General features: G+C 54.2%; 2 protein-coding genes across 3 annotated transcripts; both read right to left on the bottom strand.

The window, feature by feature from the left end:
• Positions 1 to 1,040: 1,040 nt before the first annotated feature.
• RASIP1 (Ras interacting protein 1) lies at positions 1,041 to 17,328 on the bottom strand. 2 transcript variants are annotated; one of them, XM_056136739.1, is made up of 12 exons: positions 17,135 to 17,328; positions 16,756 to 16,979; positions 15,513 to 16,198; positions 13,258 to 13,613; positions 7,588 to 8,241; positions 6,353 to 6,390; positions 6,020 to 6,171; positions 5,784 to 5,899; positions 4,012 to 4,255; positions 3,688 to 3,860; positions 1,768 to 1,915; positions 1,041 to 1,463 (listed from the first exon to the last, which is right to left on the bottom strand). In XM_056136739.1, the coding sequence occupies exons 2-12, from the start codon at positions 16,890 to 16,892 to the stop codon at positions 1,264 to 1,266; spliced, it is 2,904 nt and encodes a 967-aa protein (XP_055992714.1). In that variant the 5' UTR covers positions 16,893 to 16,979; positions 17,135 to 17,328; the 3' UTR covers positions 1,041 to 1,263. The 2 variants fall into 2 exon arrangements, with proteins under 2 accessions (XP_055992714.1, XP_055992713.1); XM_056136738.1 differs by having other exon boundaries at positions 16,756 to 16,896; positions 17,135 to 17,327.
• An 818-nt stretch (positions 17,329 to 18,146) lies between these two features.
• On the bottom strand, positions 18,147 to 21,426 carry IZUMO1 (izumo sperm-oocyte fusion 1; the record flags this gene model as incomplete). Its single annotated transcript, XM_056135571.1, has 8 exons — positions 20,950 to 21,426; positions 20,415 to 20,489; positions 19,991 to 20,077; positions 19,688 to 19,708; positions 19,273 to 19,353; positions 18,967 to 19,067; positions 18,543 to 18,696; positions 18,147 to 18,235 (listed from the first exon to the last, which is right to left on the bottom strand). Coding segments are annotated over exons 1-8 (843 nt in total), but the record flags the coding sequence as incomplete, so codon positions are not given.
• Between the last annotated feature and the right edge of the window lie 2,657 nt (positions 21,427 to 24,083).

The following is a 24,083-nucleotide window of genomic DNA, read 5'->3' as shown; positions in this document are numbered from 1 at the left end:
GAGCACAAGACTTTGGGGGGAGGTGTCAGCCACCAGGCTCTGTGCAGAAGGGACAGGGACCAAGAGGTGCCAAGAGTCCTGGCGGGTGTCCCCCAACCCCTCCCTCCCAGGAGCTTCTTACCATGGTGGGCTCAGCGTAGCTATGCTCTGGGCTAATCAAGCCCCGGAATCTAGGCTGGAGGTCGCGCCCCGCCCTTCCAGCCTGGACCCGCCTCGGACCCCCCTTTCTGGGACGTGCTGGGAGCCCGCGAAACCAGGGCGGGGAGGCCGAGCCGCGCCTGGGACCCTGAAAAGGGGCGGAGCTCAAAACTGGGAGGGTCTGGGGCGGGGCGGACATTGGGGCTCCCCGGCTCGCTCCTCCTCCGCGTCCCTGGGTGGCTGGGTCGGCGGGGGCGCAGCCCGCGGACTGACTGCAGCAGGTGTGGGGACAGGGCTCCCGGGAGCCGCCACGGCAGGTGGTCACGTCCCGGCTTTGCCGGCAGGTGCCACCTGTCGCTGACTTTTTCCCTGACGCAGCAGCGGGAGTCGAATTTAGGGAAATTGAATTCAAGTTCCAACTGGAGCCCTGAGTCGGGTCCGAGGCTGGGGGTTGTGTGTGTGTGTGTGTGGAGGGGGGGGGGGGAGTTGTGGGGGGTGGGAACTGAGATCCGGGTGTTGGAAGGGAGGAAGGGTCTGGACTTCCAGAGCTGAGGGAGGATGGCGAAGAGTGCTCCTTAAAATTGGCGGTGAACAGAACGGTTTTGATGGGGGCTGGGAACCGATTTCCTGTGCCTGATGGGGAAAGATTAGAGCAGAGACGCCGCAGTCAGTGGGAGAGATGACTGGTTCCCCTTGGCAGAAAGGAGGACCTGAGATTTGGCACATCAAGCACGCTCAAAGCTGTCCTGGGGTGCGTGGGGGGCCCAGTGCTCCTGGATTGGATTACAGGCACGAGGGCAAGCCGAGGCCATAGCTATAAATACCTTCTCCGACTGGGCAAGAGCCCAAAGCCCCAGGCAAAAGCTGTGCTGCTCTATTCCTCGGAAAATCAAACCACTAGAGCTTCACAAATAAGGCGTTGCCAATACCAGATACCTTTATTGCTCCCGCCACTCAAATCCCAAACCCAGCAACCCACCATCCCAGCCTCTGCTACCCAAAAACTCAAACTCCCAGCAGTCCACGCTGGAGAGAACTACAACTCCCAAGAAGCTCAGCGCTCCCGCGAGCCCCAGGGAGCAGGAGACGAACTTGAAGGTTGGCGCGTTCACTTGCTATTGGCTCTTAAGAAGGCGTGGCCACGGGAGGTCCGTGGCGGTGATTGGCCGGCAGTTCCTGCTGCTCAAGATCCCAGAGCAGGCGCCGGAGCCTGCGCAGTTCTCGGTGCAAAGCGTCGTCCGTTACTGGACCCGTTAGACGCAGGCGCGAGCTGCCCAGGGGCAGGATGAGGGGTGGGTGGGAGGAGAAGCTTTCGAAGATATCCCCTATGGAACCGAAGAAGTCGGAATTAAATTCTGAAAATGGGTATGAAGCGGCAGCGTCGGGGAAAGCCGAGGCTGCGGCATGCCCAAAGGAAGAAAAAAACTTCAATTCCCAGCAACCTCTAGGGCAAGGTCCATTTGACGCGACTCTTGGCATCCCCGGGGTCATCATGGGAGTTGTAGTCCAGATTATGAAGCCCCCCCCCCCCCCTCCGCCCCCCGGGCTCCGACCTTCCCCCGGTTCTTTTTGAGACTCTGAAATCAGTGCAGGCTGACAGACCCGACACCCTGTCACCATTTTCCTCACCTGTGTCGACAGCATCTCGCTCCGCAGTGGGAGGGTCCCAGGCTGGGGGTGGTCCACGGCCAGGCCCCAGCTGGTAGTGGCTGAGGATATGGTGGAGCTGAGCAGGGGTCAGTGTTGGGTGGTCAGTTCGTAGACTGCTCCATGAAGCCTGGTGGCAAGAGGAGTTGAGAAGTTTAGTTCAGCAGAACAATCCTAAATGGAAAACCCTCTGTGATGGGGCGGATCAGTGGGAGGACGCTGGAGTTTGTGTCTAGATGCTCCGGTTGTCATTTTTTGTCTTTTTTTGGCCACACCCGGGGATTCTTAGGGGATACTTCTGGAACTGCACTCAGGGATTACTCCTGGTGATGCTGGGGTGCCAAGGATCTAAGTGGGTGGGTAGCGTGCAAGGCAAACGTCCTCCAGGCTGTACTATCTCTCAGGCCTTCTGGTTATCATTTAAATGATTTCAGGGAAGGGCATATTCTTAGTCTCAAACCCCAGGGCTGGAGAAGTAATGCAAAAAGGGGGAGCCATGCTTTTCATGTGGGATCCCTGGATTGGTCTTCTGTAACACATACATGGTTCCCAGAACACCAGCCAGGGGTCACTCCTGAGCACAGAGCCAGAATAGCCCCTGAGCACTGCTGGGTGTGACCCCAAGTCCCCAAAACAAATAAAAGGACTACATCAAATCTAACTGCCAGTGGAATCATCATTGTGGTTAAGACAGAAGCTTCTGAGTTCAAACACTGAGATTTGAGGGAGGGATTGACTCAAAGGGCCAGAGCATACAGTTTGCATGTGGGGGAACACTGTGCGGTCTTCTGGGAGTGACTCCTGAGAATGGCCAAATAGGCCCTAAACACAACTCACCAGGGATGCAACTCATTGGAAGGCATATACCTGACTCTGCATTTCTGCGTTTCTGGCCTGGCACCAAGCTGAAACAAGTCAGCAACTGTCTACATTCTGGGCAGTCTCTGTACCTCAATTTCCTCGGTGAACAGTAACTACCTAGTACCTAGTACTGTTATGACGATTCAAAAACATCAAGATTTAAAGTCCATGGAATACTGCCAGGTGCATCATCGTAAAAGTTGATCAGTCCTTGGGGGCTGGAGCGATAGCACAGTGGGTAGCGTGTTTGCCTTGCAAACGAACCTGCGTTCGATTCCCAGCATCCCGTATGGTCCCCCAAGCACCGCCAAGAGTAATTCCTGAGTGCATGAGCCAGGAGTAACCCCCGTGCACCACCGGGTATGACCCCCCCCCCCAAAAAAAAGAAAAAAGTTGATCTGTACAACTTGACTGTCAGCTTCCTTGCCTGAATAAAGGGGCCAAATTCCTAACCAACTGAATCAGCATTCCATAATGGGCACGCAATTTCTGTTCAAGGACCTGAGATTTGATTTCGGTGGTGGTGGACAGAATTTTCACCCCGAGCTCTGTGAATCATTCCTGGTGAGGCTCAGAGGATCATATGGGGAGCTAGGGAACAAACCCAAGTTGCCCATATGCCAGGCAAGTGTCCTACCCACTGTACTATCTGGCCCTTCAGTGGATATTTTGTTTGGTTTGAGGGAAACATCCAAGTATGCTCAGGACTTACTCCTGGTTCAGTGCTCAGGGGTCATTTCAGAATCAGCTTATGGGGCCCTATTAAACCCAGGTTATCCCCAGGCAAGGCAAGTGCTTCACCCGCTGTACTCTCCTCAATGATCACAATCCTTGGTCTTATCCCAGACTTCCTGAATGACGCTGTTGAGGAAGGAGGCCCTGGAACTCTGATCAATAAGTCCCACTGTACTTGCCAGTTTCTTTGAAGTTCCCCCTCCCTCTCATGGCACTGTGACCTGGGATGGGGGTGGGGGGTGGGTGACAGCCATGCTTTCATGGCAAGGGCAAGGGCAGAGGCTGGCGAGGGGGTGTTGAGTTCACCTTGAGCAGGGAAGTGCGAGGTACACACAGCAGGTTCACAGCCATGGAGAGTTTCCGGAAGAACTCAGTGGCAATGTCGCCCAGCCCCGCCCCCTGGAGCCAGTCCAACACCAGGTCCAGGTTGGTTCGGATCTGGACTGCTCGGGACCACTGATAGAAAGGCCGACCTTGACCTACGGGGGAAGGAAATATGCTGAATTAGGTGGAAGCTCCCCCTCAGCTAGGGCTCTGGAGCATGACTCTCCAGGATTCCCCCAAAGGCGAGCCCAGAGCCTGTGGGGTGTCTCAGGCAGCCTCCCGCCCCACTCCCCATCTGCTCCTCACCTCGCTCCATCAGAGAGTTGAGAAGGGAGGCGTTGGAGAAAAAGAACAGGTAGCCGAAAGTTTGAGACACGAGATCGGGGTGCAGCTCACACTGACTGGTCAGTTCCAGAGCTGCCTGGAACACGCCCAGGGTGGGTCTCAGCCCTGGGGGCATGGCCCCCAGCTCGGCCCCAGGCCCTGGCAGCTCGGCTCCAGCTGTGAATGGGTTACTATCCAGGAGAGCAGGCAGCGTGGAATACAGAGTCTGAGGAGAGAAAGACATTCAACAAACTCCTTGGAAGCTGCAGGGTGGTAGAACACAAAGAGAGGGAGGAGGACAACAAAGCCTCCTGGGAGTTGTAGTTCAGTGTAATCAGTCCTAAGTGTCCCTCTACAAATATCGACCTGCCTGATGGGTTTCTAGCATTCAACAGATCTGGGTCACATCAAGTTCTCTTTGTTTGTTTTGGTCTTGGGGCCACATCCAGTGATGCTCAGGGGTTATTCCAGGCTCTGCACTGAGGAATTACTCCTGATGGTGCTCTGGGGACCATATGGGGTGCCAGAGATTGAGCCTGGGTTGGTCACATGCCAGGCAAGTGCCCTCCCCACTGTACTATTGTTCTAGCCACCTCCTTCAAGTTCTTAAGAAGCCTTTTCCAAACCAGGACGATGACTCAAAGAACTCAAGCATATACTCTGCATGTGGGGCCCCAAGTTCAATGATCAGCTCTGCTTGGTCCCCCTAACTCTGCCTCCGTGCAAAAATTAAAAAAAGGTTTCTAGAAGTTTCTTGAATATTTTCAGACCTACCTCTGGTGCCTTATGGAACGTGTAGTTCTCAGCTTAAGGAGGACAAAGGATACTGAACAGACCCACTTTGATCAAGAATTATTTATCCAGAATTCCCAAAGGAAAGAAGAATAATGGAGAATGAGGAAGTGGGCGTGGCATGGCTCTGAGCCAGTGGAAAGTGAGATCAGACTGTGACAGGAAATGAGGTCACAGACAGAAAAGAAAGAAAATCACATTTGGCAGGGATGTACAGGAAGGGAAGCCTTGAGGAAAGAGTGTCACAAATCAACGTTGCTTAAGGAACATGAAACTGTGTGGAGTGGGGCACACACAAAGTCAGAAAAGCAGGAGAATTCCAGGAAACAATATGAAGGGCCCAAGTGATAGTCCAGAGCAAGGCATTTACTTTGCACGGGGCTGAGCAGTGCAATGCCCCAGCATCACCAGAAGTGATCCCTGAGCACAGAGCCAGGAGTAAGCCCTGAGCACCACCAAGTGTGGTCCCCAAAGCAAGCAAAAAAACATCAAAGCGTAGTGGAAGGAATCTGCAGGATTGGCCATGGAATAGGGTTTGTGGATCAGAAAAGGGAAGGAACTTGGAGCCACAGGAAATGAGGCCAGATAAAAGGTGACTGTGGCTGCCTGTCCTTCACATGGTACTCACTCCACCAAGAGTCACTTTACTGCTTCGATATCCATCTATCAGGAAATAAAGTGGGGACTTAGAAAATATGAGCTGGAGAATGTGGGAACAACCAAATAAACAGACAGTGAGCTCATCCTGTCCCCAGGCGAGAGGTGCTGGGACAGAAAGAGAAGACAGAAACGCAGCAAGTGATGCTCCTGCACACCAGAAGTGTTGTCAGAATAATAGCACAGGGCTGAAATGGGAAACAACGTCAGAGCACCAAGCCGGAAGTGACATCAGGGAAGGAGGCAGCCCCTGGAACAGAAAGTGGCATCACAGCAAACCGGAAGTGAGGGAGAGCAAGACCAACCTTGGTGAGGTAGTAGACAGACTGCTGGAAGGTACACATGATGACCTCATCCAGGAGGGCCATGGCCTCATCGCATAATTCCAAGTCGTTGCAGAGCTGTGGATCTGAGGACAGGCCTGGGGATGTGAGGGAGAAACACGAGGCTGGAGGGGCAGACACCAGGTCCTCAGGTTGGGGGAGGTTGGGGGGGTGAATGCTAGGGGCAGGGATGGGCCAGGACCCGGGCCAGCACTCACCCTCCTGGTCAGCCTCCTTCTCCATCTCTAGCACCTTCTCTTGTACAAAGCTCAGCAGCTCCGTGGTGTTGGCCATCCACAGCATGAGCGGCCGAAGCTCCACAGACACAGCCTCAGGGGTCAAGGGCACCTCCGGGACCCCCTCAGGGTGGCTAAGGAAGGAAAAAGAGACCTTAATCCCTGCTCAGCTCCCCCATCAGACCCTAAGGGCTGGGTCTCATCAGGGACCATTTTACAGGAATGAGAAGCTTGCACTGAGTCACACACGCCAGGAAGACACAGCCGGCAGCCCCTGAGCCTGCAGCCCTCCCTTCTCCCCATCACTGCTCTTACTTCTCCGGCTGACGGTCTCCAATTTCCTTAATCTTTTCCTGTGGGACAGTAAGGTCAGAATCAGGATGAGGAGAATTCAGAAGAAAGGGCTATAAAGGAACACACTGATTTTTTTTTTTTTGGCCGGGGAGAGGGGCATACTTGGCCTGCTGAAGGGGTGGGCTGCATTCAGAGCAAGTGTCCTACCCACAGAGCTATGGCTTGGGCCCACACACTGGTTTTTCTCCTTGAACCTGATGGTCTCTCTCCAGTTCACAAATCACTTTACAAATGGACTCTAACCCTTGGGCTTCGGCATGACCTCCTCTCCTGACCTTTTAAAACACACAACCCTGTGCTTTGGAGTGGCCCATCTCCCTCCGAATTGCTTCTGGGTTCAAATGGGGCTCCTTCTATCTCCCTACGTCTTCCCCTCCCCTTTGTCTTTTTGGTCATACTTGGCGATGCTCCCGGCTCTTCACTCAGAAATTACTCCTGATGGTGCTTGGGGACCAGACCGGATTTCGGGGATTGAAACCCCATTGGTCGCCCTACCTGCTGCGCTATCACTCTGGCCCCAACTGCATCATGTCTTTTATTTTTTGCTTTCTTTGGGGAGGGGGGAGGCTACATCCGGCGATGCTCAGGAATTACTCCTGGCGGTGCTCGGGGATGCTGGGGGATATGGGATGCTGGGAATTACTTCTGGCGGTGCTCGGGGATATGGGATGCTGGGAATCGAACCCGGGTTGGCCACGTGCAAGGCAAACGCCCGACCCGCTGTGCTATCACTCCAGCCCTCTGCACCATGTCTTAAACCAACAGAATGAAACCTCTTCCTCTCTCCCCTACCTCTCCCACTGTGCCTCCGCCTGTAGGTGGGATGGCATTGTTCTCCTTCACCTCCAGGAACAGTCTCACCCACTACACCTCCAAGCTCCAGGCCCCTCACCTCTCACAAATCTCCACCAACTCCTGCCTCGGGGAGCTGCCCCATCTCCCAGAATGACTTCATCGCGGTTACAGACCCCACTGGCGGGTACAAACTTCCCTTGCACTTGGCAGGAGCTCTCTCCTCCCAGCACTCTTGGGGGCAGGAACTCTCCCCTCCTAACACCCTCCGAGGTACCTTGGGAAATGCAGTTTCATCCCAGCAGGACCACCAAGCTGGGGTTGGGGGCAGAAAGGGGCCCCCAGGGTTGCGGGGGAAGCCCTGGGACGGAGAGGGGGTGCTGGATGGCACTGGGGCGTCTCACCCATACGGCCTCTTTGATGAGACGGGCCAAGCGGCCCAGCAGGCGTGGCAGGTGACCCAGCTCCAGCTCCCTGGCCGAGTGCTGCACGCACAGCGCCAGCAGCGTGGCGGGCCCCAGCGGCGGCAGGTCCCCGGCTCCCGCGGCCGCCGCGCGCACGATCTCGCCCAGCAGCGCCTCCTCCTCGCGCGGTCGGAAGCGCAGCACCGGCTCGCGGCCGTCCAGGTAGGCGGCCAGCGCCTCCCCGCGCTCTTGCAGCCCGCGGCCGCACAGGCGGCAGGAGAAGGCCCAGCCGGGCCCCGGGGGCGCGGCCCCGGGACGAGCCGGCAGCCAGGGAGGCCGCGCGGGCCCCGAGCCCCCGGCACGGGGGTCCTTGTACATGAAGAGGAAGTGCTCGCCCAGCCCTAGGAGGTCGCCGGGGTGCAGCTCTGCCTCCCGCAACAGGAGGCACCCGTTGTGTGTGACCGGCGCGCCCCGGGACGGGCGCACCAGGGCCGGGGGCTCAGGCCCTGCCCGCACGGTGCAGTGGCGGGGCAGGATGTCGGGGGCGTTGAGAAAGGTGTCCACGTACGGGGCCGGGGACCCACCCCGGGCCGAGGGGTTCCCTCCGCGTCCGAACACGTGCTGCTCCCTGGTCATCACGTACACCACGAAGTCCTGCAGGGAAGGGACGGGGGTCCTCAGGGCTCGGCTGAAGATCTGGGACCCGGCCCCAGAACGCTCCCACCAATTTGGGACTCCCTGAACAGTGCTTCGGAGGACATCTCGTGGGATCCCGGAGGACTCTCTGAATACCTGAAGCTCCACTCACTTCCACTGCTGGACCGTCCCTTAACACCCGCTCGAAGACAGGATTCTGACAAGGACACCCTTTTATGTTTTTTTTTTTTTTTAAATTTTTAGGCTGGTGATGCTCAAGGCTTACTCCTGACTCTGCGCTCAGGGATCACTCCTGATGGGGATTGGAAGACCATATGGGGTACAGGGGATGGAATCCAGGGTCAGCAGCATGCAAGGCAAGTAAGTGTATTGTCTACGTGGGTACCTGCTATACTATCTCTCCTGACCCAAGGACAACCCCCCTCTTTTTTTGGCATGGGAGGTCAGTTTTTTGAGGGCGAAGAGTTCCCTCCCTCAAAGTAAGAATGCTTCCCAGTAGAAGATCCCATCTTCTCCACTCTGGACTCTTTTTATAGTCCCAAAGCAGTGAAGTGACCATGGGAAAGAGATTCCTCCCACTTTGTATCAAATGTTCTTCCGTTTCCCCATCCTGTGAAGAACACAGTTCCCAGGAGACCTAATTTGATAACCCTAACCCGAGGATGGAGGATTCCAAAGATATCTTCCCTTAAACTAATGGATACTCTCAATATTCTCACCCAGGCTGGGGAGAGTAGTGGGCAGGAGTGCATGCAGAGGGCCAAGGTTCAGTCCCCGGCATTGCACAGCCTGTTGTGCACCCCATGATTTTGCCCTGGTGGCTTCCAACACTGCTAGGGAGAACACCATACCCCCCCAAAAAAAAAGATATCTCCAAGGAGATTTCAGAGTGGGCTAAGCTCTTCCAGGAACCCATCTCATTGTTCTCAAGGATAACCCCCCCCTTTTTTTTTTTTTTTTTTTGCTTTTTGGGTCAAACCTGGTGATGTACAGAGGTTATTCTTGGCTCTGCACTCAGGAATTATTCCTGGCGGTGCTCAGGGGACCATATGGGTTGCTGGGAATTGAACACAGATTGGCCCTGTGCAAGGCAAATGCCCTACCCATTGTACTATCGCTCCAGCCCTGGTCACCCACTTCTAAGGCGATATCCCGTCTCATACACCAGCCCCTTCCTGAAAAGGATTCTCCCATACCCATTCTGTTCTGTTGTTTAAAAATGGAAAAGCGGAGGCCAAAGCAATAGCAAAGGGGGAAGCATTTGCGTAAGGCCAATACAGGTTGGATCCCTGGTATCTCATAAGGTCCCCCAAGCACTGCCAGGAGTAATTCCTGAGTGCACAGCAAGGAGTAACCCCTGTCCATTGCCAGATATGACCCAAAAAGCAAAAAAATCAAGGGCTGGAGAGATGGTACAGGGGTTAAGGCACTGCCTTGCTCTGGCTTCTCACCAACCCCAGTTTGAGTCCTCAGAGCCACCTGTGTATGGTTCCTGAGAGCATCGCCAGGGGTCACTGCTGAGCACAGAGCCAGGAATAGCCCCTGATAAGCATTAGGTGTGACCCAAAAGCCCTCCCCATACACATACAAATGGAAATAGCAGCAGGGGATGTGGTTCAGTGATAAAGCCCACCCCTGGCATGCAGGAGGCCCTGGGTTCCATGTCCAGTACCACAGAGCAAAAAAAGAAAGGGGACTGGAGCCGTAGTACAGTGGGGAGGCAACCGGGGTTCCATCCCCAACATCCCATTAAAAAAAAACAGAAAAGGGAGAGCTTAGTTTGACCCTCTTCTTAACAGTCATCCTAATATCTATAAATCTCTTACTATACTCAACTCTCATAATTTGCGGGGATAGTGGTGGAGCCAAAATTTGAACCCAGGTCTCATGCACGCAAGGCAAGTTCTTTGTGTCTGAGCCATACTCCTAGCCCCTCCCATTATTTCATGAAAGGACCCTTCCTCCCTTCCTCCCTCTCTCTCTCTCTCTCTCTCTCTCTCTCTGTGTTTTTGGGGTCACACCTGGTGATGCTCATGAGTTACTCCACTCAAGGGACCCTATGGAATGCCAGGGATTGAACCCGGGTCAGTCTCTTGGAAGGCAAAAGTTGTCTTGCATTCATCCAAGACAAATCTTAATTTGGTTCCTGGGAGAGACTCCCAAGTTCAGAGTTAAGAGTAGCCCTGAGGGGCTAAAGCAGGCTACTCTCTGTACTACTGCTCCAGTCTCTCCTTTCTCTTTTCCTTTCGTTCTGAGGTTTAGGTCACACCCAATGGTGCTCAGGGCTTACTCCTGGCTCAGCATTCAGGGATCACTCCTGGAGAATCGGAGGACCATATTGGGTGCTGGAGACTGAATCCAGATTGTCCTAGAACAAGACAAGTGCCCTACCTGCTCTACTATCTTTCCAGAAGCTCCCTGAATGGCCATTTTTAATGCCTTCCTACCATGGATTCGGTCCATTGACCTTTCCAGCCTGGAAACCCCTAGAAGTGGAATCTCAGGTTTTCTGTCCCTCTTTGTTTTCTTTCTTTCTTTTCTTCCTTCTTTATCTCTTTCCTTCCTTCCTTCCTTTCTTTTTTTCTTTCTTTCTTTTTTGCTTTTTGAGTCAAACAAATCCAGCGATGCACAGGGGTTACTCCTGGCTCATGCACTCAGGAATTACTCCTGGTGGTGTTCGGGGAACATATGGGATGCTGAGAATAGAACCCGGGTCGGCTGTGTGCAAGGCAAACACCCTACCGCTGTACTATCACTTCAGCCCTTCTCTGTCCCTCTTTGAAAAAATAGGACGGTCCCAGTTCCAAGAAGCCTCTTTCTATAGTGAGCAACCCAACCCGCTGTCCTAATCCAATAAGGGTTGCACTGACAATGAACTCTAAATACCTGCAATCAACTTTCAGGCTACAGGCCCCCATGAACACATGATTGCAAGAAAGTTCCTTTCCATCACTAACTTCCTTTCTCCATGTTCCTTAGGAATGGGCACTGCCAATACAACCACTTTTTGTTTTGTCTTATTTTGTTTTAGTTGAACCACACCTGCAGTGTTCAGGGCTTTACTCCTGGGTATGTGCTCAGGGATCATACCCGGTGGTGCTCTGGGGACCATGTGGTGTGCTAGGGATCAAACCCAGTATGGCAACACAAGCACCCTACCCACTGTACTATTACTCTGGTTCCTAATGCATCCACTTTCTTATGGATTTTCACTTGAACCCCACTTCTCCTGCTGGACTCTTCTCTTCCAGAATAGATCCCTCGTATAAGACCAGACAGGCATTTCTGTTTGCTACTGGCTGAGAGAATGAGCTGTTACATTCAAACCAGTTCTTACAATGAATTCACCCTATCCCTTGCCCCAAAGGGAAGAATAATTTTGGGGGGGATGGCTAGGGAGGGTTGAATTTTTGCACCATGCCTGACAATGCTTGGGACTTAGTTCTGGCTCTGTGTTCAGAAATCACTGCTGGCAGCGCGACCCTATGCAGTACCAAGGATCAAACTAGGAGGTAGTGACTGAACCTCTGTACTAGCTCTGTAGCCCCTTCTTTGAGTAGTATCCACCTCTTACCCCTATTCACAGCCACCTCTGACAGGCTCCAGCTCTAACAGTCATGTGAAGCTGCCCCCGGCTCCACCCTCACTTACTTGCCCAAGGATCCTGGCTTCTGCCTGCTGGACTGGCACCCTCAAGATAACCACAAGTAAAACGGTAGTTTCTGGGCTGCAGAGATTGTACAGGAGTTAAAGTGCTTGTGTTGCATGCAACCAACCTGGATTTGATTCTCAAAAGAGACTCTTAAGCACAGAGTCAAGAGTAGCCCTGAAGGGCTGGAGCAGGGAGGGCGTTTGCCTTGCATATGGTCAACCAGAGTTTGATGCCTGGCATTCCATATGATTCTCTGAGCACTGCCAGGAGGAATACCTGAGCACAGAGCCAGGAGTAACCTCAGAGCATCATTGGGTGTGGTCCAAAAAGGGGGAAAAAAAGATTGGGACACTTGCCTTGTATGCAGCCTACCTGGGTTTGGTCCTCAGAGCCCCACTAAGAGTCATCCTTGGGTTGAAGCAATAGTACATGGGTAGAGCGTTTGCCTTGCATGCAGCCAACCTGGGTTCAATCCCCGGCATCCCATATGGTCCCCCAGCACCGTCAGGAGTAATTCCTGAGTGCAGAGCCAGGAGTAACCCCTGAGCATTGCTGGGTATGACCCGAAAAGCAAAAAAAAAAAGTGATCCCTGAGTAAACCCTGAGCACAGCCAGGTGTGGCCTTTTCCCCCCAAAATCATGGATTAAGGAATGGCTTTCAAAATGGATTGAGTAGAACCAAAATTATAGATCCAAGAGCTGAGACCCAGGTTTCAGCCTCAGCACCATAGACATGTGTGGTCTGCCGAGCACTGCACAGAAAGGGGCCCTAAAATGAAATAAACACTGGTTTGTATTTTTAAAATGGATTAGCCCATTCAAATACTGGATCAGAGTGATAGTACAGCAGATAGGGTACGTGCTTTTCAGGGGGATGACCTGAGCTTGGTTCCTGGCACCCCATATAGTTCCCTGAGTCACACTAGGAATGATTCCTGAGCAACGCCAGGTGTGCCCCCCAAATCCCAAAATCAAATTTAAAATATAAAAAATGAAATAAAATATGCATTGCATATTCCAAGAGTATTTAGACTGACCCAGAACAAGATTTCAGGGCAAATCAAACTTCTACCATCATCTCTCCTTTCTTGCCTGCCTGTCAGTGCCACCTTGTGTTCTCAGCCCTCCTCATACTTTTTTGGGGGACCACACTCAAGCATTAACACCTGGTTCTGCACTCAGGAACTCACTGAGTTCTCACTCACTGCTGGCAGTGCTAAGGGGCCACAAAGGGTGCCAGGGATCGAACCCCAGCCAGCCGTGGACTATCTCTCTAAGCCCTTTCTCACGTTCACCTTCAGGATTCTGGGAGAATATTTCCATACTCTCCACCCGTGGAAGGGCACAGCGCCTCCACTTACCTGGGCATCCTGGTAACCCTGAAGCAGCAGGAAGTATGGGCGGTTGTTGGGCGCCTGGATGAGGCACTGGGTCAGCTGGTCAAAATCGTTGGGGTCCACCGGGACTATCTGAGCGTCGGCTGCCCCAGGGGCCATGCTAAGAGCCTGCTGTCTGCGCTCCTGCTGTCGCCGTCTCCGGCCCTGCAAGCTGAGCTCCGAGACGCTACGCCTCAGGGACAAATTTTCCGAGCGCTCCTTGCCTCCAGATCCGGCGGGGGCCCCGGATCCCGACCCCTGGCCAGGACTGGCCAGTGCAGCCCCACCAGACGCCGCCCGGGAGCGATTCTTCTGTGGCCGCCACGAGGGGGCGCCCGTGCCTATGGGGAAAGAAAGCGGCGAGAAGCCTGGCTGATTGGAGAGACTGATTACTTATTTATTTATTTATTTCTATTTTTGAGCCACACCCGTAGGTGTGCTCAGGGCTTACTCCTGGCTCTGCGTTCAGGGGTCACTCCTGTTCAGGGATCACTCCTGGCCGGCTCGTCGGACTATATGTAGTGCTGGGGACTGAATCCTAGTTGGCCATGTGCAAGGCAAGCATACTATACTGTACTAAATCACTCTGGCCCCAAGAAACTCATTTATTCTTTGAGCTATTATTTGAAGCATGGTATGTATTGGGAGATGTTCTAGCGTTTTTTTCAGTCTACAGAGAAGAACCTGCCCTCAGGCAAACAGAAACCACCTCCACCTTCATTCCACCATTATGGGCACCCTGGCCTTGCCTGGACCCAGCAAAGCCCTGGGATGTAGTAGTGTGTGCCTAATGAGTTGGATGAATGAACTCGGCTGTGAAATCCAGGAAGAAGGGAACTTTATTTCCAATGTCCTCGCTGTACACCCCCCCCAGAGTCCTACATAATATGATACCCAAAGTTGGCACCCAAATGAATGCTTTTCTTGAAGAGAAAAAAAAATGCATCCAACAATTACTTTTTTTCTTTTTTGGGGGAGTCACATCCGGCGATGCTCAGGGGTTACTCCTGTCTCTGCACTCAGGAGTTACTCCTGGCGGTGCTTGGGGGACCATATGGGATGCCAGGGATCAAAACTGAATCAGCCGTCAGCCACGTGCAAGACAAATGCCCTACCCGCTGTACTATCACTCCGGCCCCCAACAATAACTTATAATTGCAGTTTTTTTAATCGTTACATATCAATGCTGAGTCCTGTGCTAACCCCCTATATGTAAATCATTTTACTGAATCTTCACATAGGAGGATCAGAACCCAAGCCTGAGTTCAGAGCCCACAAGACTCGGTCATAGAAAATCAGCTGGAGGCCCTAAGGCATCCTTTGTCCTCAATGATTCAGGGGCTCCCCTCTCCAGTCCATCCTCTGCTAAGCTTGTCCCACTCCTATTTCGCCATTAGAATCAGCTGCTGTTCTGAAGCGTTGGGGAGGATGGAGAGCTTCCCAAAGACCCCTGGTAAGGGGGCTAGGGCGATAGTACAGCAGGGAGTGCGTTTGCTCTGCACGAGGATGACCCAGGGTTCAATCGCTGGCATCCCATATGGTCCCCCGAGGACCACCAGGAGTAATTCCTGAGTGCAGAACCAGGTGTAACCCCTGAACATCGCCGGTAAAGAACTCTGGTAGCCTGGACTTTGATTCCAGGCGCCACCCTCAAGCCCCTATCCCGCTTCACAGTCCCCTTAATGAGGCTCCGCCCATTCTTAAACTCTGGTCTAGCAATCCATGACCTTGTTCCCACGGATCATTCCTTTCAAAGCTCAAACCACAGGTACCCGCCCGCTCCTCCATCAAGCCTCAGACTAGCCAACTCTTCCAGTAGGGTTTACTTTTCCTCAAGTCCCGCCCCAACATCACAGACACCGCCCGCGCCATCGAGCTTCTCCCATGTGTCCAGGTGGTCCTGACCAGTCTCCTCTTTAGCCCGCTCACCCCAATGGCCTGCCTCGGCCCTCGTCTCACCCCAATTCCTTCCCTCCCATTGGCCCCGCCCAAGCATCAGCCTGTCCTTCACTAACTCCGCCCAAGCCCTAGTCACGCCCATGCCTCGTCCATCCACGGGCCCCGCCCCACGGGTGTTCGTCTCATTGACCCCACCCACACGCTGCAGCCACGCCCCCACCGGCCCCGCCCGCGGTGTTCGTCTTATTGGCCCACCCTCAAGCCAGGCCACGCCCTCCATCTGGCCACGCCCCTTTACTGCCCGGTTCCCCCATCCGCCAGATGCCCGGGACTTTACTCACCATCGCTGTCCGCCGCCCCAAAGGCTTCCTGCTCCAGGCGCCGCGCCTCCTCGCGGCCGCGCAGCTCGAAACGCCGCGCCCAGCCAGGCCGCGCCCGCCACAGCTCCTGCACCAGCAGTGGGCGCTCCAAGTCGCCCAGCACGCGCAGGTGCTCCGCCCGCCACTCGCCGCTGCCCATGCCGCCCGCAGCGGGCCGGCCCAGCGCGTCGCACAGCGCGAAGGCGTCCACGCAGCTGCTCTCTCCCGGGCCGCCTCCGGGGCTGCCGGCCAGCCCGTAGCGTTCCAGCGCCTCGGCCACCAGCTCACGCGCTGTGGAGCGCGCCGTGGCCAACACGCTCTTGTAGTTGGCACCCGACGCCAGGCCGGCCCCGAAGATCTTGAGGACCCCCGGGGGTGCCGTGGCGCGGGAGGCTATGGGGGGCTCGGGGGCCACGCCTGCCGCCAGCTCCGGCAGTTTCTTCTCGCTGGCCCAGCGCTGCGCGCCTCCCGGGGTCCCTGGGCCCCCCGCGCCGCCGGACCCCGCGGTGCCGGTGCCCGAGCCCCGAAAAAGCTGCGAGATGCGCTTGGCCCGGCTTCCCGACGCTCCCCCGGCCGCCTTGACCGCGCCCACTCGCCGCAGCTCCACGTGCGGCGGCGGCGGGGGCAGCGGCTCACTGCTGCGGCTCCCCGTGTCGGAAGATGAAGACCTGGGAGGCCGCGGGGCGCAGAGACCGCGGAGAGGGATCCAGGAAAGACAAAGTGGGGGGGAGGGAGGGAGATAAGAAGGAGGTCGGGCAAAGACCCCGAGGAAGAGGGCCAGAGAGACCCAGAGAAGAAAACAAGAGGGAACATGGGCCCCAGATGTGGGGTGAGTGAAGATAAAGGAGTGGGCAGAGGCCCGAGGCAAAGAAAGAGAGAAAGAGTGGTCTGATAAGTTCCAGAAATCAAACGCATCCATGCCTAAGTAACTATCAAAGCAAAGCCCGCATAAGGAAATCCAGAGAGGTGGTCAGGGAGAGGAGGAAGGAAAGTGAATCAAGGCCTGCTGCATCTGTCTCCAGCCCTGTGTCCATCCGGCTGGCCATTTCTCCCACGGGGCACTGGATTCCTGGGGCCAGTGTTCCCTCCTGCCTGCCTGCCTGCCAGCTCCTTTGAACTTTCAAGACAGGACAAGGTTTCTGGGAGTCTCTGGCGCTTCCCAGAAAAGGGATGGGGGGTCACTGCCCAGCCTGGGAGGGGATGGGGAGGGTGGATGGTTACTCACTTGACAGAGGCAGCGCTGGGCCAGCGCCGCCCCAACTTGGCCAGCTGCTTCCTGGGAGAATTGATCCACAGGCCCACGGGGAGATGAAGCTTCCCGAAGCGGGGGCTCCCGCCCTCCTTCCGCTCACCAGATAGCATGGCCCTAAGGATGGGTGGGGAAGACCCCCCAGTCCTGAAATCCTGAGTGGTGGAGCTGGGGGCCAAGGGGACTCAGGACCCCGAGTCCTGGGGAATGGGGGGTTGGGGAGGGTGGGGTTAGGACTCAGGCTCTGACCTTCAGCCTTCGGGGTGGAGGTGAGGATGAGAGCCTAGACCCCGGGGAGTGCTGGGAGGTGATGTGGCCAGGCTTGAGGGTGAAAGGGGCTGGGCTCCCTTCTTACCCTGCTTGGGGTGCCGGCAGCTCCCGGGGGCCTGGCTCCGTGGGCCTGGCTTGATTCCTGGCCCCTCTGCTCCAGTTCAGCTTGTGCCTGTGCCCCAGCTCTCAGCACTGGGTGGGGGACAGGAAAAGGCGAGAGGAAATCGGGCAGGAAGAGCGGGGAGGGGGCGTCCTGTGCGGGGAGCAGGCCTAGGGGTGGAGACCTGGGGAGTCCTGGCCCTGCCCTGCGCTGCCTGGGTTCTGGAATTACACAGAGGTCAGTGGGGTCCTCCTTTCCAGATCCTGGGGGGCGGGCCAGACCCCACCTCTAGACTTCTCTGAGAAACCAAATGAGGATCAGTGTAACAGTCATTATCAGATATCTCTTTATTCCTGCATCTTTTTTCCTCCTTTACTCTTTGTCTGTTTTCTCACTTCCGGTGTCAGTGTCCCTGGCCTTGTCCTCAGCCTCTGCCTGATTTTCCTCGTCCTCTGATCCATGTGTCTGCTCCAGATCTTCCTGGGTATTTTTCATTAGAGCCTTGTCCTGTTGAGTAGTTCCATCTCCGTATTTGGATTTTATGCTCTCAATCAACTCCTTAGAGCGAGAGCAAAGTACCCTGGGGGCAGGGTAGGGAGTGGATGCAAAGAAGGGACTAGATGAGGTGCCAGGGAGTGAACAGCACCCCTTCCCGGCCTCCCTTCTATTTGATCTAGCAATTATTCAACTGGACTTCAGTGAGAACTGCTCCCTCCCCCTTTTTCTAAGTCACACCCCCCAAGGAAGGCCAGCCGCGGAGTGCCGAGGCTCCCACACCCCTCCACTTCAGTGGCAGATAGCCCCTTCTCTCCAAGCCCTGCCTTCTTCAGCGGGCGGCTCACGCGGTGGCAAGGCCGAGGATAAGCGCCACGGAGGCCCAGATCAACGTCAATATCAATTGCCTCCGCAGCTTCTCCCGCGCCGGCTCTGGCTCCGAGAGTTTTGCATCGATTTTTTGGGTCCACTCCACGTCGGAGTCAGTGCTGTTAGGTGGGTGTTTGGTCTTGGTGGCATCGTGGAAGTGGGCGACAGTGAGGTTATCTGCGCTGGTTGGCAGTGTTTCCTCTTCAAGTCTTTCGGGCAACACTGATGGGGACAGGGAGCCGTCCTGAGAGGGCACCAAGGTCCCTCTCTGCACCCCAGTCTGCCTTGGGGGGGGGGGTCTAAGAGAATCAGGCTTCCAGTGGTGAGAAGCTGAAATACATCCGGAAGGGACTTCCCTGTTCTCCCTCCGCTCAGAAGCAGGAGCGTGAGGCCCCGCCCCGAGCACGTGGCCACACCCCGGCCTGAGAGCCACGCCCACAAGCCACGCCCCGGGGCTGATCTCCAGTTGGATCCCTCAGAGTTCCCAGAATCTGGAATCCCGGACTTCTCCCCGCTGCCCTGCACTGACCTTTGACAGTGAAACTGAGGATCGTGGCTGGGGTTTTTTGCACGGAGCCGAGCACGCAGCGGTATTTCCCTTCATCTTCTGGACCCACCCTGGGCTTGGAAAGGGTGGGCTCTTTTCCCTCGGACACCAAACTCTCAGTATTGTTCTTCCAGACCTAGACCCAAGCTCAAGGGGTGACAGAGGCCTGGGGAATTCAGGGGGTGGGGGAGTACAGGGATGAGAAAATCAAGGGACCTCAGGAGGGAGAGACTGGGAGTCCAGGGTGGTCAGGGAAGGAGGTCCCAGAAAGGGGGGTCGTTGGTAGCAGCCCTGCCTGGTAGGTGATGGGGGGTTGTAGGGGCAGTCTCTGCACACAGGGGCCAGGGGCCTCACGCAGGCCTACTTCACTTGGAGTTCAGGGGTTAGAATAGCTGAAGGTCCGCACCCTATAAAAGCTGTACTTGGTCAGGCCTTCAGCAGCTTGATGCCAGCTGAGCTCGCAATTGAGGACCAGGTCTTCCAAACGATGGACCTTGACGAGGCGTTCTGGGGATGGGGAATAACTGAGACGCTTCTTCCCGGGCCTTGCAGGAGTCCTCCCTCGGCTTCCTAATTCTCCCTCCTCCCCCACCCCCAGTCCCCGCTCCCACTCCTCTAGCACCACGTCCCTCCAGCACTGCCCCCCACCCGCCTTTTCCTCACTACTGTCTCCGTCTGGTTCCGCCCCCTGGCGCCCAGCCCTCTCTCTCACCCCCGCAGAAGACGGACTTGTGACAAGAATGAACCTGCTTCTCGCAGGTCTGACACCAGATCAGAGTCTGCAGCATGGTACCTGAAGGGGCAGGGTCCAGCCTGTGTATTCGCCCCTGAAGAGAAGAGGCGACCGGCAGAGGGCGGGGCCCGGGGTGGGGCGTGGCCAGGGGCGGGGTAGATATGGGGGCGTGGTTAGAGCGCAGCCCTGCGGGGGGGTGGGGGGCTCGGTCTCCCAGCCTTGGGAAAGGTTACCCGCTCCCCAGTAAGTCAGGTGAGGAAGGACATTTGGAGTCGAGGAGTTCCTCAGACGCCGAGAATGAAGATACCGAGACCCCAATGGGGGAGAAGAAAGACGGGACATCCGTGGGAGAGGAATGAGGGACCGAAGGCCAGCTTCCGAAATCCCGACTCACCACATTTGTTGGGACAAAAAACTGCCTCGGGAGAAAGAAATAAGAATCTGAGCATCAGATCTCTAAGACAAAGGAGGCAAAAGAAGTGGGGGTTTGGGGAGGGCAGCGGGCAGACAAAAGAGGTTCTGGGGTCTGAGAGGAGAAGGATCTGGATGTCTGTGGGTCTGAGGAAGGAGGGGTGGAAGAGATGGAGGAACCAGACCAGGCACTGCAACAAGGAACTGGGGGCCATCTGACCAACAAATCAGATGTCAGACAGCTGAAAAGAGGGGTCTGGGGTTAGGGACTCTCATCTCCCCTTACCCTCTTTTTGGAACCGAGCCATGTGTCGTGCATAGATATCTTTCTGTATCTTCAACATCCAGAAGAACTCTTTCACAAATAGCTCACCTGGGGAGAAGCAGGATGCTTGGGGGGTGGAGTGGGGTGACCAACCCCCACCCTAGCTGACCAGGAAAGAGAATAGGGAAAGTCTGCTGGTATTGCCCTTTTGTGCCTTCTGAGGGAAGGACAGGGAAATGGAGTGACCACAAAGCACAATGCAGCCACTGATACGAAGGCTTCGCTAGAGTTTTCACAAGGAAGCTGCAGAATCACACTAATGGCGACTGAATAGCAGAAATGGAATTAGAATCTAGGGGCTGTGAGGCAGCCGCTATCAGCACAGCACCAGTGACAGCCACCTGGGGGATCCTGGGGGATCCTGGACTCCTTCGTGCATTTGTACCTTTTACTGCACTTTCCGTCATGCGTTTAATATCCTTGATCAAACTCCAGGACACCTTTTCCAGTGTATGCTGGTCTGTAGAGGGAGATGGAAACCCAGATTCCAGTGTACCTGCTTCATCGGCTCGCCTAGTCTTAGAAACTACAATACCCATTGGGCCACTGGGCAAGGCTAGGTCTGGTTAAGGGATTTCCTGCTTGTTGCCTTCTGGGAGTTGTAGTTTTATCGCATTAAAATTATGAGCTGTGACCAGAGTGGTAGGGTGTTCGCCATGCACCTGGCCGACCCGGGTTTGAGGGCACCATGAGTAATTACTAAGGCCACAGACAGAAATAGCCCTATCACCGCTGGGTATGCCACCCCCCCAAAGAAAACAAAGAAGATAAAATTACTAAGGAATAGGGGAACATGGAAAACCCCTGAATATGCACCCCAATTTTCTCTACTGTAGGATCCAGGAGACCTCTAGTAGTGTCTTCCCTGCACTCAATATCCTCCCGAAATCCCCGGGCCCAGGAGTTGGCGCTGCCCTCACCAATGACCCCCATAAAGGAATTCTCGTCAATCTCCAGATCGTTGAATTCCTTCACAGCCTGCTTTACCCTTAACATAAAGCTTTCGTGATGCTGCTGGTCCAGGTGATCAGGCAGGTAAGCTGTCCTTAAATTGTCCAGCTCTTTCTTCACCTTTGGATCACATAAGACACAGCCCCTGGCAGGAAGCAGGCAGATGGCCAGGACTGCGACCAGGAGGGGCAGCCGCGGTGCCATTATGGCCAGCGCGCGCCGTCCGAGAAGACTTGAGGACGTCCGTCCTCTCCCCGTAATCCGAGAGGACGTGAAGACTCAACGGAGAGAGGACAAACCTTCCCCCAAACCAGACGACCCCGACTTTCAGGGCGCACCCCTTCTTGTTAGGAAGTCCTAGCGCACGCGCCCAGTTGCGATTACAGGACCTTGATTCCCGACTCCAACACTAGGGGTCGCTGAAGAGCCGAATCCCGCGTCTCAGAACCTGCGAAGTCTGGCCCGCGGCGCGTCCTTCTTCCACGGCCCACGACTACAGTTAGGGGTTTGTTGCAGCGAGGGCGAGGTTAGTGGCGAGCTTTCGAGAATTTCTGACTGCGGTCAGAGTCACAGATCGCCTTTTTCTACAAAGGCACTCCCACGACCTCCATCCCAATTTCCCATGTGAGGCACCCGTATTCCCAAAAGATAACCTCTAGGTTTTCTTAACCCCGCCCAAAAGCCCAGCTCTGAGTCTGATTGGACTTAAACAAAGAGTGGTCCCGCCCTCCTCCCTGACGTCACAGAGGCGTGTGCCTTTTCCGACTGGAACTTTACTATCATCCAATGGGATGTCCTTTGTTTTCTCTGATTTTCAGAGCAAGAAACTAGTTTTTTGACCCTCAACTTCCCCCCTAGATCCCCTGTAGGTATCTAGCCAAGAGCCCGGGAACCCCGGCTCCTGGCTAGATACCTACAGTCTGGGGGATTGGAGTCAAGGGTCTTCCTAAAACCACGTTTTCCTGAAGGCTCTGGGGTCTCGTCCTAAAACAATCAGGCCAGATTACAGTGACCAACCCCATAGCTTTATGGGAAATGTAGTTCAAAAGTATTCTACCCCTTCCCTCCCTTTCGTTGATGTTGCAACATTGAGGATGGTTTATCTGGTTGCTGTGCTCATAATCTGGGCTCAGTGCTTGCGGGGACTCCCCGCCCTACCCCAGACCCCAACTCAGCACACATGGTGGTGCTAGGAAAAGAACTCAGAATCTCCAATTTACAAGGCATTCCTTTAGTAGCTGCTGAGATATCCCCAACCCCAACATTTAAGTTTACTCTGCACTTTTTCTTCCACCTTTCCACCTTCTGTGTTTATGGGGCTGAATTCCAAGATTCTACCGGGAACAGGGGAGGAGAGAGAGAGAGAGAGAGAGAGAGAGAGAGAGAGAGAGAGAGAGAGAGAGAGAGAATACTGGGGGCCCTGGGGGCCCTGGGAAAAGGAATTTGGATTTAGAGCCTTAATCCCAGTAAGATCTCTCTCCTGATCTTTTCTGCATGATTAAAACAAGTCTTTTTTTTTTCTTTTTGGGTCACACCTCGCAATGCACAGGGGTTACTCCTGGCTCTGCACTCAGGAATTACTCCTGGCAGTGCTCGCAAGACCATATGGCATGTGCAAGGCAAATGTCCTACCTGTTGTGCTATCGCTCCAGCCCTGAAACAAGTCATTTTTTACAAAAATCAAGAACTATAAATCAGCCCAGCCCCGAGAACAGATGACTGGTTAAAAAAACTTTGGTACAGCTACACAATGGAGTACTATGTAGCTGTTAGAAATGATGAAGTCATGTAGTTCCACATACCAGTGGTACTACATGGAAAGTATCATGCTAAGCGAAATGAGTCAGAGAGGGACAGACATAGAAAGATTGCATTCATCTGGGGAACATAAAGTAATAAAATAGGAGACTAACACCCAAGAATAGCCAAGATAAGTACCAGGAGGTTCATTCCATGACTTTGAGGCCAGCCGCACATGCTAGGGGAAAAGGCAGCTCAGATAGAGAAGGGAGCACCAAATAAAGGGTGTTGGGAGGATCCTCCCAGGATGTAAATGCATATTGAAAGTAGACTATAGACCGAACATTATTGCCATTCAATGCCTCTTTTGCAAACCACAGAACCCAAAAGGAGAGAGAGAACAAAAGGGAATGCCCTGCTACAGAGGCAGGGTGAGATGGGGGGGATGGGAGGAGGGATACTGGGACCAGTGGTGGAAAATGGGTACTGGTGAAGGGGTGGGTACTTGATCATTGTATAATTGAAACCCAAGCACAAAAATTTGTAAGTCTACAACTGTACATCATGGTGTTTCAGTAATAAAAATATTTTAAAAATATAAAATAAAATATGATGAATTTACCATAAAAAAACAATAAATAAATAAAATAAATAAATCAGCCTAGCAAGAAGCTATCAGAGGGCCAGACAGGTAAGGCTCTTGCTTTGCAAATGCACAACCCAATTTCAATTCCCAGAACCACATATGATCCCTTGAGCCCTCCAAAGAGTTATCATTGAACCCAGAGCCAGGAATAAACTCTGAACACTGCCAGGTGTGTCCCCCCCCCAAATAAAATGAAGCTTCCAGAGCTGAGAATGATAATACTGCAAGACTTGAATAATAGAATAATGGAATTTCTTCACATTCTTCCTCCTCTCACATACAAGCACATTACTCTGATGGTTGATGATGGCTGGTTGATGATGTGCACATTTAATTCCTCCCAACTCTGGGAGTTGCAAAAAGAACAGACCCGAGACTCTTTAAGAAGCCTAGAAAAGGAATTTTGATTCTTTGAAGGTAATCAGGGCTGACTGGAATAAAGGCAGCCACTTCCATGCTTCAACCCAGGAATTGTGAAAATCAGGGCCAAGAATCCCTTTCTCCTGGATCGGAAAGACCCTCAGCTTGCTTGCTCAGGCCTGGTTTGGAAAGCATGCAGCTATCCTGGGGGTGGGATAGCTGCATGCTTTAATTCCCTTTCCTGCCTCCTTGCCCTAAGTCAGACAATTCTGTCCAAAAGGCACAAAACCTGTGGCTTTGGGGAGTTCTGGAGCTGACTAGTAGAAAGTAAATTTCCTGGGACCGGAGCAATAGCAC

The sequence above is a fragment of the Sorex fumeus genome, unplaced genomic scaffold (genome assembly GCF_029834395.1).
Source record: "Sorex fumeus unplaced genomic scaffold, SorFum_2.1 ptg000122l, whole genome shotgun sequence".
Taxonomy (NCBI): domain Eukaryota; kingdom Metazoa; phylum Chordata; class Mammalia; order Eulipotyphla; family Soricidae; genus Sorex; species Sorex fumeus.
This window is presented reverse-complemented; position numbering and strand designations above follow the sequence as displayed.